The 16,698-nt window shown below is 51.5% G+C and overlaps 1 protein-coding gene across 1 annotated transcript in view; it reads left to right on the forward strand.

Moving 5' to 3' along the window:
* The first annotated feature begins 1,046 nt into the window (after positions 1–1,046).
* The window catches only part of BAX (BCL2 associated X, apoptosis regulator), a 35,244-nt gene continuing 19,592 nt past the window's right edge, over positions 1,047–16,698 (forward strand). Inside the window, exons 1-2 of the mRNA XM_030197985.1 lie at positions 1,047–1,419; positions 12,110–12,158. Of these exons, the coding sequence (XP_030053845.1) occupies positions 1,311–1,419; positions 12,110–12,158 (158 nt within the window). The 5' untranslated portion in view covers positions 1,047–1,310. The remainder of the gene's footprint in view (positions 1,420–12,109; positions 12,159–16,698) is intronic.

The raw sequence follows: 16,698 nt of genomic DNA on the forward strand, positions 1-16,698 counted from the left end.
CCAATGTCAGACAAGCTCCAAAAACACTGCTCTCTCGTTCCTAGGACGGAAAAGAACTCCCGTTCGTTCCATACCAAATAAATAAATATATCTCCCTTAAAGAGACAGAAGACAATTCTGGCAGCTGAAAATTGAAAGGCTCTCAAGGCTGCAGTACACAGAAAGCAGCCAAGGCACAAAGCTGCCAGTAACACAGTACTGGAGAGCAGCACAGGGGGAGGGACCCGACAAAGCAGGTGTGACACCCCAGGGGGAACTACTGGGCCCCACCGGACCCAGGGCCCCAAAGCACTTTTTTTTTTTGGCCAACCACGTACAGGGTACTTAAAGGATAGAAATCTCCTGAAAGAAAACCAAAATCCTTAATCCCTAAAATCAAAGCTACCTCACCAGACTATTGAAGACTGCACAGGCTGTCCTTCTACCTCTGCCGAGACTGAGAAAATACTGGCTATTGTATGTACTGCACAGGTTATATAGTCAGTGTTCAAAGCTCAGTGTTTTCTCAGTCTCCCTCTGCTGGTAGGAGTACATAACCCACGCGTCTTGACCGGTCTGGAGGGTCGCTGAGGAACTGGTAAATATTTGGTTAGAGAACTTACTTAATAACGTCAACGCGCAAAAATCGAGCCATTTTTGTGTGCAAGTCGCACAATCCTCAAATCCTGTGTTTTGTGAGATATTACCAATGTTTAACTGACTGAAAAGAAAAATTACCAAGTCGCTCTGTCAGCGCGGAAAAAATAAAACTGATGGGTGGGCTCATGTCATACGGTATTTATAGTGCATATCTGGGCGGGAATGCGCTAACTTTATGGCTTTTACTTTTTAAGCATTCCTATTGGATAGCCAGGTCACGCACGTCATCGTGCCGTATATTCAGAGGTGTGGCTAGAAGATCCTGTCCATGGAAAACAAGGCATGAGGAAGCGGAAGTGCTGCAGGCGACTGTTTACTGGTGTGAGCGTGCGCACAAAGCCCGACCTCATTCAATGATAGTTTTAAAGCTGCGCGCGGCTAACTAACAAGAGCTGCGTATCATTACTTGTTAAAAAAAAAAAAAGCTGTGCGCGGGAAGTTGGCTGGGAGGCTGCACCGGGAAGTAATTGTAGATTGGGCGGCCGCGCGCTACCATGGAGGACGCGTCGCGGCGATTGGTTTGTCGGTCGCGCGCCGGGCATGGCGGGCAACGGCCATTGGTCGGTTAAGTAACGCGCGCGGCGCTGATTGGTCCGTCGCTCGGTGGGGCGCGTGAGAGAGAGGCGCCGGTCGGGACCTGGGGCAGTACTGCTGTCAGTCACACAGCGGCCATGGCGGAAGCGGGAGCTGTGGGAGATGCAGGTGGTGATGATGGAGGAGAGAGGGCTTCCGAGCGGAGCGGCGCGGGGGACCGGAGGCGGAGCAGTCATGGCGGAACTGGTGAGTTCTTTGTGTGAGGTGAACCGTAGCCGCGTAAACTAGGTGGTCGCTGCAGATGGAGTGAAAGAACAGATCATGTGTGATGGTCAGCGGAGCGCCAGGCCTGTGTGTGCGAAGTGACTCTTCAGTTTCGTTAGGATAGTCTTGGGAGGGGGGAGGGGTTAAGGCTGCAGGTCTGGGGAGATGATGGGGGTTGAGGAAGAGGGAGGGGTTAAGGCAGCAGGTCGGGGGGGTGGGGTTAAGGCTGCAGGTCCGTGAGGAGGGGGGGTCAAGTGTGAGTCTGAATGGGGGGAGAAGGGGGTGGGGGTCAAGGAAGAGGAGGGAGTCAAAGCTGCAGGTCTGGGGAGATGATGGGGGTTGAGGAAGGGGGAGGGGTTAAGGCAGCAGGTCGGGGGGGAGGTGGGGTTGAAGGGGGGTGGGGTTAAGGCTGCAGGTCCGTGAGGAGGGGGGGGGTCAAGTGTGAGTCTGGATGGGGGGAGAAGGGGGTGGGGGGGTCAAGGAAGAGGAGGGGGTCAAAGCTGCAGGTCTGGGGGGAAGGGGGTCAAAGCTGCGAGTCTGGGGGGAGGCGAGGGGCCAAGGCTGCAGGTTCGCAAAAGGGGGGGGGGCTGAGAGTCTGACTCTGGACTGAAGGGGCAGGTTCTGAGATCACTGGGTGCATTGGCATAAACCAAAGGTCAATCAAGTCTAGTATCTGCTTCCAAGAGTGGCCAGTTCAGATCACAAGTAGTTTGGCAAGATCCCAGACAGATTTTATGCTGCTGAACCTAGAAGTAGTGGATTTTCCGAAGTCCAGACTGATAAGAGCAAAGACATCTGCTTGGAGCATCGCTTCATCCTGGGAATGCAGAGGTGGAACAACTACATTCACAACCTTGTCTGCAAGACAAGCGCCTCACTCAAGTACACATACTCTGTCCGATGTTCAGACACACACACTGTCACCCAGTAAAAGGATTTGATAGACTGCCTTCCTGTGTTACAAACAAAGCATACTGGTCAATATTTGCAGGTACTTTCTCTAGTCCTGCTGGGCTTACAAACTTAACTTTTTGTATCTGGTACAGTGGAGGGTTAATGGGGTAAAAATGGAGAATCTAGGTTTGCAAAAGCACTTCATAGAGATGCTTTCTCTCAGGTTCACCTATCGCAAGTGACATTCTCAGAAGGAAATAGATTTTCCAGCATGTTTATTGCTTGCCATGACTCACACTAACTGGTGGTTGTGCTGGCAGATCATTACTCAGCACCATAAAGTTTCAAGCAGGTGTGTCCTGGTGCTTCCGCCTTCCCCGAGAATGAATCTGGTTAATTTGTGATGAAGAGAGCTCTGTATCGTTTACTCTGTGCAGTTCCTGACAGCCACACTGGGAAATAAAAAGCATAAAGCAAATGTAATAAAATGCAGTTTGGAATTTGGGGGGGGGGGGGGGTACTTAATCTCCTGTGCAGTAGACACTTGTGAAACTTCACATTGCTTTCAGTTTCACTTTAAAAATAATCCATATGGTCATTGAGTTGTTGCTGACTATGGCGTACAAGAACTGGAGTGATTCCTACCAATGCACCTTCCTTATAAACTAACCACAGAAGAGTACAAGATCAGAGACGGCTCAGCCTACAGAGAAGAGGTTTGAATGGAGCTACCAAAGCCCCAGGACCAGATGAAAAGTCCCAGAATAGTAAATAAACTTGCAAGTCCACTGAAGGGTTGTTTGAATAGGTATTTGGGTATGCTTATAACCTTGCAGGGCTGAAGAACAGAAATGTTTTGTCTTAAGAACATAAGAATAGCCGTATTGGGTCAGACTAATGGTCTATCTAGCAATGCTTCCAACAGTGGTCAATCCAGGTCACAAGTACCAGGCAGAAACCCAATTAGTAGCAACATTCCTCATGTCCATCTCAATAGCAGACTATGGACGAGCCCTAACCTCTTTAGCCTTTCCTCATATGGGACCAGAATTGAACACAATACTCAAGATTACAGCATGGAGCAATACAGAGGCATTATAATATTCTTAGTCTTATTTTGCATTCCTTCCCTAATAATTGCTAGCATTCTGTTTGCCTTTTTGGCCTCCGCCGTACACTGGGCAGAAGATTTGGATATTGTCTACAATGACACCTAGATCTTTTTCTTGGGTGCTGACACCCCCCCCCCCCCTCCCAAAGGCTTCTAGCATTTGTATAAAGATACTTCAATTTGTATTTTTTTTGCATCTATAAGCTGCTTTGAAGTTGACGGGGATCACTTGGTTTCTCCTTAAACACTCCTGGCTTTCTTTATCCATTATTGAAACTTCTCTTTTGGGATTCCTTAAAGATACTCCACACCGAACTATGTGCTCCTGGGCAACTATCAGCTTAACAAACAGGGGAATGTTTTACTTCATCCAATGTATTTGCCATAAGCTAATTGAGGTTATTGATTTGCTTAAGCACCTTTGAAAAGTACAGCAGTGCAGAGAAAATGCCAGGGTTTGCAGAAGGGGAGGAATGTAAGAAAACAGTACATGCAGCAGAGCAGAGCCAAAAAGAGATGGGTTTTCATCACAATTTTCTTATCGCACTTCAAGTACCGAAGCCACTTTGTAGACAAATTAAGGTAAAATAAAGAAAGACAGCAGGTAAAGCAATCCACGAGGCAAATGCAGAGCCGTGTCATGAGTATTTTATGCCTGATAGATGCTCATCTCATGAATTTGTCTAATAAACTGACCCAAACCAACGGCGCATCAAAATATAAACTAAATTACAGAAAGGTCTTCCTGTCCCAGCTTAGAACACATGCAGCCTATCCCACCACATCACATATAAGTATCCTGCCATTAGGGGTAGGGCAATCATAAATATTTTATCAGGATTCTGCGTCCTATCTAAACCTAGAATTGTAAACCTTTAATGAAAAGATGACGGCATCTCTGTAGGCTAGCCTCAGTTTTACCCAAATCCATCTATTGATCTTGTGTTCTCCATATCGGGCTGGTTGATCTTGATGGAGTATCTTTTGAAGTAGAGGATAGTGAAGTTGTACCAGAGGTCGGTGTAGGGCAGGAGTAATCGAAGAAGTGCAGAAAAGAGAGGAGTCAAAGATGACACCAAGGTTAAGAGATGAGGAGGATGTGACTTTATCCACAGAGACGGAGCACATGGGGACAGGCAGTGGGTTTAGGGGAAAAGATAAGAAGCTCGGTCTTAGCCATGTTCAGTTTCAGATGGTGGTAAGACGGACAAGCTAAGATTTGGCCTGGATTCCTGCTGAAATTTCTGGTATGGAGAGGTAGATCTGGGGGGAGTCAGCATAAAGATGATACTGAAAACCATGGGAGAAGATCAGAGCACCAAGGGAAGAAGTATAGATGGAGAAAAGAAGTCCCAAGACAAAACCCTGAGGTCTACCGACTGATAGTGGGATAGCGGAGGAGGCAGAAGATCCACCAGAGATAAGAAAAACAAGATACAACAGAGTCCTGAGATGTAAGTGAGGACAGAATAAGAAGGAGTAGGATGTGATCAACAGTGTCACAAGCAGCATATAGGTCAGTGGGCTCCGATCTTTCATGTAAAGGGCTGCAGAGTGAATGTAAGAAAGCTGTGAGGGCCACCAAAATATTTCAAGCTTATATATATAAGCCAATACTAGGTATATACTGCTAAGTTTACCTGCTTGTTTAGACCAGGTATTAAACATTAATACTAATATTGATTGTACAACATGTACATAAGTATTATCATACTGGGATAGACCGAAGATCCATCAAGCCCAGCATCTTGTTTCCAGCAGTGGCCAATCCAGGTCACAAGTACCTGGCAAGATCCCAAAACAGTACAATGCATTTTATTCTGCTTATCCTAGAAATAAGCAGTGGACTTTCCACAAGTACATTTTAATAATGGTTCTATGGACTCTTACTCTAGAAAGCTATCCAAACCTTTTTTAGACCCTGCTAAGCTAACTGTTTTTAATACTTTCTCCGGCAATGAATTCCAGAGTTTAGTTACACGTTGAGTGAAGCAATATTTAAAAATCTCACTTTATTTTGGCTTGTCAACAATAGCAAATATCATAAGTGAGACACCTGAGTAACAAATTAAGAGAGATTGCAGTTAATATAGCAAGAGATTATTAAACATGAAATACTGATTCTACAACACAGAGAGAATATATTTAAAAATCTCAATTAACTGTGGCTTGTCAGCTGTAGCAAATATAACTGTGGCAAATATCATTAATGAGATCCTTATGTCTACGTATTGTTTCCCAGCACAGCATATTGAGGGCCACAGCGGAGGACTTTGGGAAACATGCGTTGGAGACCACTGATAGAGGTCAATAGTGGAGGAGTAGCCTAATGGTTAGTGCAGCGGCCTGAGAACCAGGCTCGTTTCCCACTTTATCTCCTTCTGACTCTGGGCAAGTTGCTTAACCCTCCATTGCCCCAGGTACAAAATAAGTACCTATATATAATATGTTTCTCCGAGGACAAGCAGGCTGCTTGTTCTCACGACTGGGTTGACGTCCACGGCAGCCCCCACCAACCGGAAGAAAACTTCGCGGGCGGTCCCGCACGCAGGGCACGCCCACCGCGCATGCGCGGCTGTCTTCCCGCTCGTGCACGACCGTTCCCGCTCAGTCTTTTCTTTTCCGCGCTGGAGAGAGCCGTGTTCGTCTCTCTGTCAGCCCCGGAAACCGGATCGCGCTTTCGTCGCGAATTTTCTCTTTTTCGTTGTTCTCCGTTTTTCTATTTAGTTTAAAAAAAAACCCACAAAAAAACGCTGAACTTTGTTTTCCCTCGTCTCTTAGCGGGGGCGTCGCGTTGCGGCCTTGTGGCCGCGCGGTCGATTTATTTTCGAGGTGTGAATTTTACCGCCACCATCGACGACTTTGACTTCGCCGACGCGATTTTTCCGTCGATGTCCTCGAAGGTCCCGAGTGGATTTAAAAAGTGTGGTCGGTGCGGCCGGCATATCTCGCAGACCGACACTCACGCTTGGTGCCTCCAGTGCCTCGGGCCGGAGCACGATACCAAGACGTGTACTTTGTGTCTCGGTCTCCGGAAACGGACACAGGTAGTGAGGCAAGTTCTTCGGGACCGTCTTTTTGGAACTTGCCCCGGCCCCTCGACTTCGACGGCATCGGTATTGACGGCCGGTTCTTCGGTACCGGTATCGATGGCCACAAAATCGGCACCGATGGCATCGACCCCAGGAGCACAGGTCCCGTCGCCCCGCCGGTCCCCCGGTGAAGGCAGGGGTGAGAGGCCGCGTGGGCAATCGGCCCCGGTCACTCCCTCTACCCAGGGCCCTCGGGACCGAACCCTGTCGGACCCGATCCCTGAGGCCGAGGGGGATCGACTTCCTCCTCCTCAGTTCCACCGAGTGCCGATGACGGGCACCGCAAAAAGGCGAAGAAGCACCGTCATCGGTTGCCCACGACGCATCTGGCTCCCGGCGCCGAGGAAGCGGCAGCGTCGATAGGAGAGGTCCCCCTCTGTCATAGAGGTACCGCCACGTCAGGGTGCCAGCACTTCGGTGCAGTCTCCTGGACCCAAACAGCTTCCGGCACCGACGCCTCTACCGGCCCCCTCGCCTTTCCCGACAGCGGGCCTGGACGAGTGCCTCCGAGCCATCCTTCCGGGGATTCTGGAAGGGCTGATGCGCCAGACTGCGCCGGGGGTGCTTGCGCCCTCGGCGCCGTTGACTGTGGCGCCGGCGTGCTCTAGCCCGGTGCCGAGGCCTTCGACGCCGCTTGCGGCGCCGGTCTCGACCGCCACACAGGTGGAGTCAACGTCGATGGAGGGAGCTTCATCCCCGCTGGCGCGGGAGTCCACCGCTCGACGACGCCACCGAGGCCTCGGTGCCTCGACGTCGAGCCGGGCCCGGTTGAGGACTGAGCTGCACGAGCTCATGTCCGACACCGAGGAAGAGGCCTCGTGGGGGGAGGAGGAGGACCCCAGATATTTCTCCTCAGAGGAGTCTGTGGGCCTTCCCTCCGACCCCACTCCTTCACCAGAGAGAAAGCTCTCGCCACCTGAGAGCCTCTCCTTTGCCTCCTTCGTCAGGGATATGTCTATTTGCATTCCCTTTCCTGTGGTCTCTGTGGATGAGCTGAGGGCTGAGATGCTCGAGGTCCTCGACTATCCATCACCACCTAGAGAGTCCTCCACGGTGCCGTTGCACAATGTCCTCAAAGAGACACTGCTTCGGAACTGGTTGAGACCACTATCTAATCCCACCATCCCCAAGAAAGCAGAGTCCCAATACAGAATCCACTCGGACCCAGAGTTAATGCGGCCCCAATTGCCTCATGACTCGGCGGTCGTGGACTCTGCTCTCAAGAGGGCACGGAGTTCGAGGGATACCGCCTCGGCGCCCCCGGGGCGGGAGTCTCGCACTCTGGACTCGTTTGGGAGGAAGGCCTACCAATCTTCCATGCTCGTGACCCGCATCCAGTCTTACCAGCTCTACACGAGCATCCACATGCGGAATAATGTGAAGCAACTGGCGGACCTGGTTGACAAGCTCCCGCCGGAGCAGTCCAGGCCTTTTCAGGAGGTGGTCAGGCAGTTGAAGGCGTGCAGAAAGTTCCTGTTCAGGGGTATCTATGACACCTGTGACGTGGCATCTCGTGCTGCGGCCCAAGGTATAGTGATGCGCAGGCTGTCATGGCTGCGTGCCTCTGACCTGGACAACCGCACCCAGCAGAGACTGGCCGACGTCCCTTGCCGGGGGGATAATATTTTTGGCGAGAAGGTCGAGCAGCTGGTGGACCAGCTGCATCAGCGGGAAACCGCCCTCGACAAGCTCTCCCACCGGGCGCCTTCAGCATCCGCAGGTGGACGTTTTTCCCGGGCTCGGCAGGCTGCGCCCTACGCCTATACCAAGCGTAGGTACACCCAGCGGGCCCGAAGGCCTCGTCAGGCAAAGGGACAGTCCCAGCGCACTCGTTCCCGTCAACATCGTGCGCCTAAGCAGCCCCCAGTGCCTCCACAGCAAAAACCGGGGACGGGTTTTTGACTGGATCCATGGGAACATAGCCGCCCTCAAAGTGTCCGAACCGGACGATCTGCCGGTCGGAGGGAGGTTAAAATTTTTTCACCAAAGGTGGCCTCTTATAACCTCCGACAAGTGGGTTCTCCAAATAGTGCGGTGCGGATACGCCCTGAATTTGGCCTCCCTTTCACCAAATTGTCCTCCGGGAGCTCAGTCCTTCAGCTCCCATCACAAGCAGGTACTTGCAGAGGAACTCTCCGCCCTTCTCAGCGCCAATGCGGTCGAGCCCGTACCACCCGGGCAGGAAGGGCAGGGATTCTATTCCAGGTACTTCCTTGTGGAAAAGAAGACAGGGGGGATGCGTCCCATCCTAGACCTGAGAGGCCTGAACAAATTCCTGGTCAAAGAAAAGTTCAGGATGCTTTTCTTGGGCACCCTTCTGCCAATGATTCAGAAAAACGATTGGCTATGTTCCCTGGATTTAAAGGACGCATACACTCACATCCCGATACTGCCAGCTCACAGACAGATTCCGCCTGGGCACACGGCACTTTCAGTATTGTGTGCTGCCCTTTTGGCTCGCCTCTGCCCCACGGGTGTTTACGAAGTGCCTTGTGGTGGTGGCGGCGTATCTACGCAAGCTGGGAGTGCACGTGTTCCCATATCTCGACGATTGGCTGGTCAAGAACACCTCGGAGGCGGGAGCTCTCCGGTCCATGCAGTGCACTATTCGCCTCCTGGAGCTGCTGGGGTTTGTGATAAATTACCCAAAGTCCCATCTCCAGCCTGCCCAATCTCTGGAATTCATAGGAGCTCTGCTGAATACTCATACGGCTCAGGCCTTCCTTCCAGAAGCGAGGGCCAACAACCTCCTGTCCCTGGCTTCCCAGACCAGAGCATCTCAGCAGATCACAGCTCGGCAGATGTTGAGACTTCTGGGTCATATGGCCTCTACAGTTCATGTGACTCCCATGGCTCGTCTTCACATGAGATCTGCTCAATGGACCCTAGCTTCCCAGTGGTATCAAGCCACCGGGAATCTAGAATATGTCATCCGCCTCTCCACCAGCTGCCGCAATTCACTGCACTGGTGGACCATTCGGACCAATTTGACCTTGGGACGCCCATTCCAAATTCCACAGCCCACGAAAGTGCTAACGACTGATGCATTTCTCCTGGGCTGGGGGGCTCATGTCGATGGGCTTCACACCCAAGGACTGTGGTCCCTCCAGGAAAAGGATTTTCAGATCAACCTCCTGGAGCTCCGAGCGGTCTGGAACGCACTGAAGGCTTTCAGAGATTGGCTGTCCTGTCAAATTATCCAAATCCGGACAGACAATCAGGTTACAATGTATTACATCAACAAGCAGGGGGGCAACGGATCTCACCCCCTGTGTCAGGAAGCCGTCGGGATGTGGCGTTGGGCCTGCCAATTCGGCATGCTCCTCCAAGCCACATACCTGGCAGGCGTAAACAATAGTCCGGCCGACAGACTGAGCAGAGTCATGCAACCGCACGAGTGGTCGCTCCATTCCAGAGTGGTACGCAAGATCTTCCGAGAGTGGGGCACCCCCTCGGTGGACCTTTTCGCCTCTCAGACCAACCACAAGCTGCCTCTGTTCTGTTCCAGACTACAGGCACACGGCAGGCTAGCGTCGGATGCCTTTCTCCTCCATTGGGGGACCGGCCTCCTGTATGCTTATCCTCCCATACCTTTGGTGGGGAAGACCTTACTGAAGCTCAAGCAAGACCACGGCACCATGATTCTGATAGCGCCCTTTTGGCCCCGTCAGATCTGGTTCCCTCTTCTTCTGGAGTTGTCCTCCGAAGAACCGTGGAGATTGGAGTGTTTTCCGACTCTCATTTCGCAGAACGATGGAGCGTTGCTGCACCCCAACCTTCAGTCTCTGGCTCTCACGGCCTGGATGTTGAGGGCGTAGACTTCGCTTCCTTGGGTCTGTCTGAGGGTGTCACCCGTGTCTTGCTTGCCTCTAGGAAGGATTCCACTAAAAAGAGTTACTTTTTTAAGTGGAGGAGGTTTGTCGTTTGGTGTGAGAGCAAGGCCCTAGAACCTCGTTCTTGTCCTGCATAGAATCTGCTTGAATACCTTCTGCACTTATCAGAGTCTGGCCTCAAGACCAACTCAGTAAGGAATCACCTTAGTGCGATTAGTGCTTACCATTATCGTGTAGAAGATAAAGCCATCTCTGGAGAGCCTTTAGTCGTTCGATTCATGAGAGGCTTGCTTTTGTCAAAGCCCCCTATCAAGCCTCCTGCAGTGTCATGGGATCTCAACGTCGTCCTCACCCAGCTGATGAAACCTCCTTTTGAGCCACTGAATTCCTGCCATCTGAAGTACTTGACCTGGAAGGTCATTTTCTTGGTGGCAGTTACTTCAGCTCGTAGGGTCAGCGAGCTTCAAGCCCTGGTAGCTCATGCTCCGTATACTAAATTTCATCATAACAGAGTAGTGCGCCGCACTCACCCTAAGTTCCTGCCGAAGGTGGTGTCGGAGTTCCATCTTAACCAGTCAATTGTCTTGCCAACATTCTTTCCCAGACCGCATACCCGCCCTGCTGAACGTCAGTTGCACACATTGGACTGCAAGAGAGCATTGGCCTTCTATCTGGAGCGGACACAGCCCCACAGACAGTCCGCCCAATTGTTTATTTCTTTTAACCCCAATAGGAAAGGGGTCGCTGTCGGGAAACGCACCATCTCCAATTGGCTAGCAGATTGCATTTCCTTCACTTACGCCCAGGCTGGGCTGACTCTTGAGGGTCATGTCACGGCTCATAGTGTCAGAGCCATGGCAGCGTCGGTGGCTCACTTGAAGTCAGCCACTATTGAAGAGATTTGCAAGGCTGTGACGTGGTCATCCGTCCACACATTCACATCACATTACTGCCTCCAGCAGGATACCCGACGCGACAGTCGGTTCGGGCAGTCGGTGCTGCAGAATCTGTTTGGGGTTTAAATCCAACTCCACCCTCCAGGACCCGAATTTATTCTGGTCAGGCTGCACTCTCAGTTAGTCGTTCTTCGTAGGTCAATTTCTGTTATACCCTCGCTGTTGCGAGGTTCAATTGACCTGGGTTCTTGTTTTGAGTGAGCCTGAGAGCTAGGGATACCCCAGTCGTGAGAACAAGCAGCCTGCTTGTCCTCGGAGAAAGCGAATGATACATACTTGTAGCAGGTGTTCTCCGAGGACAGCAGGCTGATTGTTCTCACCTACCCTCCCTCCTCCCCTTTGGAGTTGCGTTTCATAATTTTTGCTTGTCATTCAACTGAGCGGGAACGGTCGCACACGGGCGGGAAGACGGCCGCGCATGCGCGGTGGGCGTGCCCTGTGTGCGGGACCGCCCGCGAAGTTTTCTTCCGGTTGGTGGGGGCTGCCGTGGACGTCAACCAAGTCGTGAGAACAATCAGCCTGCTGTCCTCGGAGAACACCTGCTACAGGTATGTATCATTCGCTAAACCGCAGAAAGGCAGTATATCAAATCCCATCCTTCATACCCCAAGAAAGATGAGGACTGTATAAAGGCCTTTGAATCTGACCACAAAAAGATCAGTTGGAGACTTTGACAAGGTACATTGGAACATTTGACAAGGTACATTACGTATGGCATTTTATTTTGTATTTAATGTGCTTGTACATTGCCTCAAGTTATTTTAATACATGTGTTGTCTCTTCCAGGTACATCCTCTGAGCAGATTCTACAGACTGGAGCTGTGCTCTTACGTGGGTGAGTCTACCACAAATACTACAAGGGGAGAAAGCACCTAGGTGACTGGTGGTATCAGAGGATCTGTTAGAACATAACATAAGAATAGCCATACTGGGTCATGCCAATGGTCCATCTAGCCCAGTATCCTGTTTCAGGAAAGAGCAAAAGGAGCACTCAAGGAGGACACAGCGGAGAGCTTGAGTGAATTCTTTGCTTCGGTTTTGGAAGATGTACTGAGCCAAATTGACAAGTTAGTGATAAATCACCTGGACTGGATGGTATACCTTCCAGGGTACTGAAAGAACTCAAACATGAAGTGAACGTTTGTCAAAAGTTTTCTGAAAATCTAGATACACTATCATCCGGCTCACCTTTATCCACATGTTTGTTTATGTCTTCAAAGAAGTGAAGTAAACTGGTGAGGCAAGACTTTCCATATAAATGTGTTCTGTAATTTTATTCTTTAGCATAGTTTCCGCTATTTTAGCCGGCACTGAAGTCAGGCTTACCTGTCTAATTTCCCGGATCACCCCGGAACCCTTTTTAAAAGTCATCACATTGGCCACCCTCCAGTCTTCAAGTACTAGGGATGACTTTTAACGACAAGTTAAAGATTACTAACAGCAGATCAGCAATTTCGTGTCTGAAATATTTTCAGTACCCTTGGATGCGTGCCCATCCAGTCCAGGCAATTTACTATTTAATTTGTTGATTTGGTCTGGTAGGCCTGGGATTTGTTTTAGGCCTTTTGTTGGTTAGCACCCTGTACTTAGAATCTGTGTGCTTCGGGGAAGTGGGTCCGGTGGGGCTCCGTTTTTCCCCTGGGGTGTCACACCCGGTGATCGGGTCCCTCCCCCTGCTGTGCTCTCCTGAGCAGTCAGCCCTGTGCCTCGGCTCCTGTGTGATTGCAGGAACCTTGAGAGCCGTAGCCCTTGTCAGCTTTTAGCAAGTGGGCTGGGAGGTAAGAAGCCAGTTGAAAAAAAAAAAAAAGCTCTGTTAGTTTTGGGGCTGACCGGGAGAGCTGCAGTGCGTTTGTGAGAGAGAGTGAGTCTGGGCGCTGCTGCCTGTTGGGTTGCTTACCTCCTTTCTTCCCTGAGGGATGTCGGCAGGGAAACCGTCCCATTGCTGGTTCTGTGTGCGCTGAGGTGTGGATGCGCCGGGGGCACAATTCAGGCTCTTGGGGAGCCGAAACTGCCTCCGGTATTGTCCGCAGAGGTTTCCGGGGGTCGGCTCGGGCTCTGTTGATACGTCCTTGCTCCCGGGTGCTGTAGCGGCGGTTTAGATTTTGGCGGGAACCGCTGCCATCTTGGATTCCTCCGGCCCTGCGGTTTCGCCTCAGACGTTGCAGAATTTTCAGGGGCAGAATATAGGCTAGTCTCCTGAGTGCTCAGGGGGCATGGGATTCCCACCTGATTTTATTTGGTCAATGTTCCAGGTGTGGAAGTCAGGATCCCAGCAGGCAGACCTTCAGAAGGGGGCAGGTCCCTTAGTTGCCAAGTGCCCTCGTCTAGAGTGGTCAGAAGACCCTGAGTTTTTGTCCTTACAGCACTCAGAAGAGGAGTGCAGTGATCTTGGAGATGATGTTCTTTTGGACACCTGCACTGAGGAGGAGGGGTCCTTGCCAGGTGAAGATCCCTCGGTAGTGAGGATCTTTCATAGAGATAAGCTGGCTGAATTGATTGATCAGGTGGTTGCCACACTTAAATTTGATTCTCCTGAGACCATGGTGGCGGAGGTAAAGCAGGTAGACCCGTTGGTTAAGGGTATTTGCCGATCTTCCCGTTCTTTTCCCATGAATAAAGACCTCAGAGATATGGTCATGCAGGAGTGGTGTTCTCCAGATTCTGCTTGTAGGGTGGCTAGAGCTATGGCGATGCTTTATCCTCTTCCGCAAGAGGATAGGGACTCCTTAAAGTCTCCTACAGTAGATGCGGTGGTGACGCTGCTCACTAAAGCCACTGCTATTCCTATTGATGGGGGGCTGCTCTCAGGGGTCCTCAAGATAGGAAGTTGGAATCCTTTATTAGGCGTAGTTTTGATCTGTTCGCCTTGTCACTGCAGGCCTCGGTGTGTGGAGGTTTAGTAGCTCGTGCTTGCTTCCGCTGGGCTGAAAAACTCTGATGATCTGGCGGTGGATAGATCTTCTTGGGTGCAGGAACTAGCCAAGCTGGAGATGGGCTCTTCTTTCTTAGTGGATGCTCTTTATGATTTGCTGCGAGCGTCGGCAAAAAATATGGCATTGGTTGTGGGAGCTCATCGGGCTGTTTGGCTTTGAGGTTGGGTCGCAGATGCGGCCTCTAAGTCCAAGTTGTGTTCTCCCCCTTCAAGGGTTGCGAGATGCTCGGCGGTACAGGCCGGGTAGGGCCAATGGTGCGCCTAGAGGGCAATTTTTTTCAGCATACGCAGCCCTTTTGTGGAGGCCGCCGGGGAGGTCAGGGTGCATCTTCGTTGGGTTCCACCTTGGTGCGTGCCTCGCAATGAGGGTGTGCAGGTCCAGCCTCTGGTTTGCGTGAGTGCTCGTTTACGCCAATTTTACCAGAGGTGGACCCACATTACGTCGGATCAGTGGGTGCTCGAAGTGGTGCGCGATGGGTATGCCCTAGAATTCGATGGCCCTCTTCCTGATTTTTTTTTCTGGGATCTCCGTGTCGCTCTGATCTCAAGGCCAGGGCAATTCGCCAAACCCTCCGGTTGATCGATCTGGGGGCTGTGGTTCCTGTACCCACCTCAGAGAGGGGGGCGGGTTGTTACTCGATTTATTTCGTGTTTCCCAAGAAGGAGGGTGCCTTCCGGCCTATTTTAGATCTGAAAAGGGTCAACGGGGCGCTGAAGGTTCCCTCCTTCTGGATGGAGACACTGAGGCATATTTTCAAAGCACTTTGGGAGGCTAAGTTCCATAGGTTTCTATGGAACTTTGGGAGGCTAAGTGCTTTGAAAATGAGCCTCTTTGCGTTCGGTCATCGTAGCGGTTCAGTCTGGGGAGTTTCTCACTTCGTTGGATCTGTCGGAAGCCTATCTACATATTCCCATCCGGGCGGTGCATCAGCGGTTTCTTCGTTTTGTGGTCTTAGGACAGCATTTTCGATTCTGTGCTCTGCCGTTCGGTCTTGCGACTGCACCTCGTACCTTTTCCAAGGTTATGGTGGTCGTAGCGGCGGCACTGAGGAAGCAAGGAATCTTGGTCCATCCATATCTCGATGATTGGCTGATTCGAGCCAAGTCAAGGCAGGAGAGTGTAGAGGCGACCGCGAGAGCGGTGAGTTTCTTGGAGTCGCTCGGTTGGGTAGTGAACGTGGACAAGAGTCACCTAGTTCCGTCGCAGTCCTTGGAGTATCTGGGAGTTCGTTTCGACACATTGAAGGGGCGAGTGTTCCTACCGTCAGCTCGGATTGTCAAGATGCAGGCTCTGTTTCATCAGCTTTGCTCCAAGAGACTTCCTTCAGCTCGCTCTTATCTGCAGGTATTGGGTCTCATGGCAGCGTCGATAGAAGTAGTTCTGTGGGCCCGGTCTCACATGCAGCAGTTACAGTCGTCCCTGCTGGATTGCTGGTCTCCTCAGACTCAGGATTTGGAGGAGAGACTCTTTTTGCCGGATGCTCCCCGCCTCAGCCTTCAGTAGTGGCTTCACATGCCGAATCTGGAGAAGGGCATGCCCTTGGATCCTCCGGACTAGATTGTTCTCACCACAGATGCCAGTCTGGGAGGTTGGGGGGGCCCATTGCCTCGGACAGGTGGTCCAGGGCCGTTGGTCGTTGTTGGAGGCCAGATGGTCCATCAATCGTCTGGAAACGCGGGCGAGCCGTTTGGCTCTCCAGGCTCTTCAGTATCTTCTAGGCGGCAAGGCAGTCCGGGTTCTGCCCGACAATGCCACGACTGTCGCATATGTCAATCATCAAGGGGGCACGAAGAGTGGGGTGGTCGCCAAGGAGACAGCGGAGCTAATGCGTTGGGCGGAAGTTCATCTGCAGTGTCTCTCAGCAGGTCACGTGGTCGGCGTGGACAACGTGAGCGCAGATTTTCTGAGCAGATACACATTGGACCCTGGAGAGTGGTCGCTTCATTGTCCGCTGTTTCATCGTCTGGTGATGGAGTGGGGTCTGCCTGTGATGGACCACGGCGATGTCCGCCAATGCTCAGGTGCCCCGGTTTTTCAGTCGTCGTCGGGATCCGTGGTCCGAGGGGATCGACGCCCTGGTGCTTCCATGGCCTCCTCAACAGCTGTTATACGTGTTTCCTCCTTGGGCCCTGGTAGGTCGTGTAGTTCAGAGAATAGAACAGCACTTAGGCACGGTGATTCTGGTAGCTCCAAATTGGCCTAGTCGGCCGTGGTACGGAGATCTAGTGCGTCTGGCAGTTAGGGGTCCACTGTCTCTGGAGGAGTCGGTATTGTTAGTGCAAGGCCCCATAGTGATACCCGATCTGTCTCCGTTCTCGCTTACGGCTTGGCTCTTGAGAGGAACAGGTTGTGGAAGAAAGGGTTTTCGTCCAGAGTAATCGATACTATGTTGCAGTCCCGTAAACGGTCCACCTCCGTCGCTTATGTTCGCGTGTGGCGAAT

This window comes from Microcaecilia unicolor, chromosome 3 (assembly GCF_901765095.1).
Source record: "Microcaecilia unicolor chromosome 3, aMicUni1.1, whole genome shotgun sequence".
Lineage (NCBI taxonomy): Eukaryota > Metazoa > Chordata > Amphibia > Gymnophiona > Siphonopidae > Microcaecilia > Microcaecilia unicolor.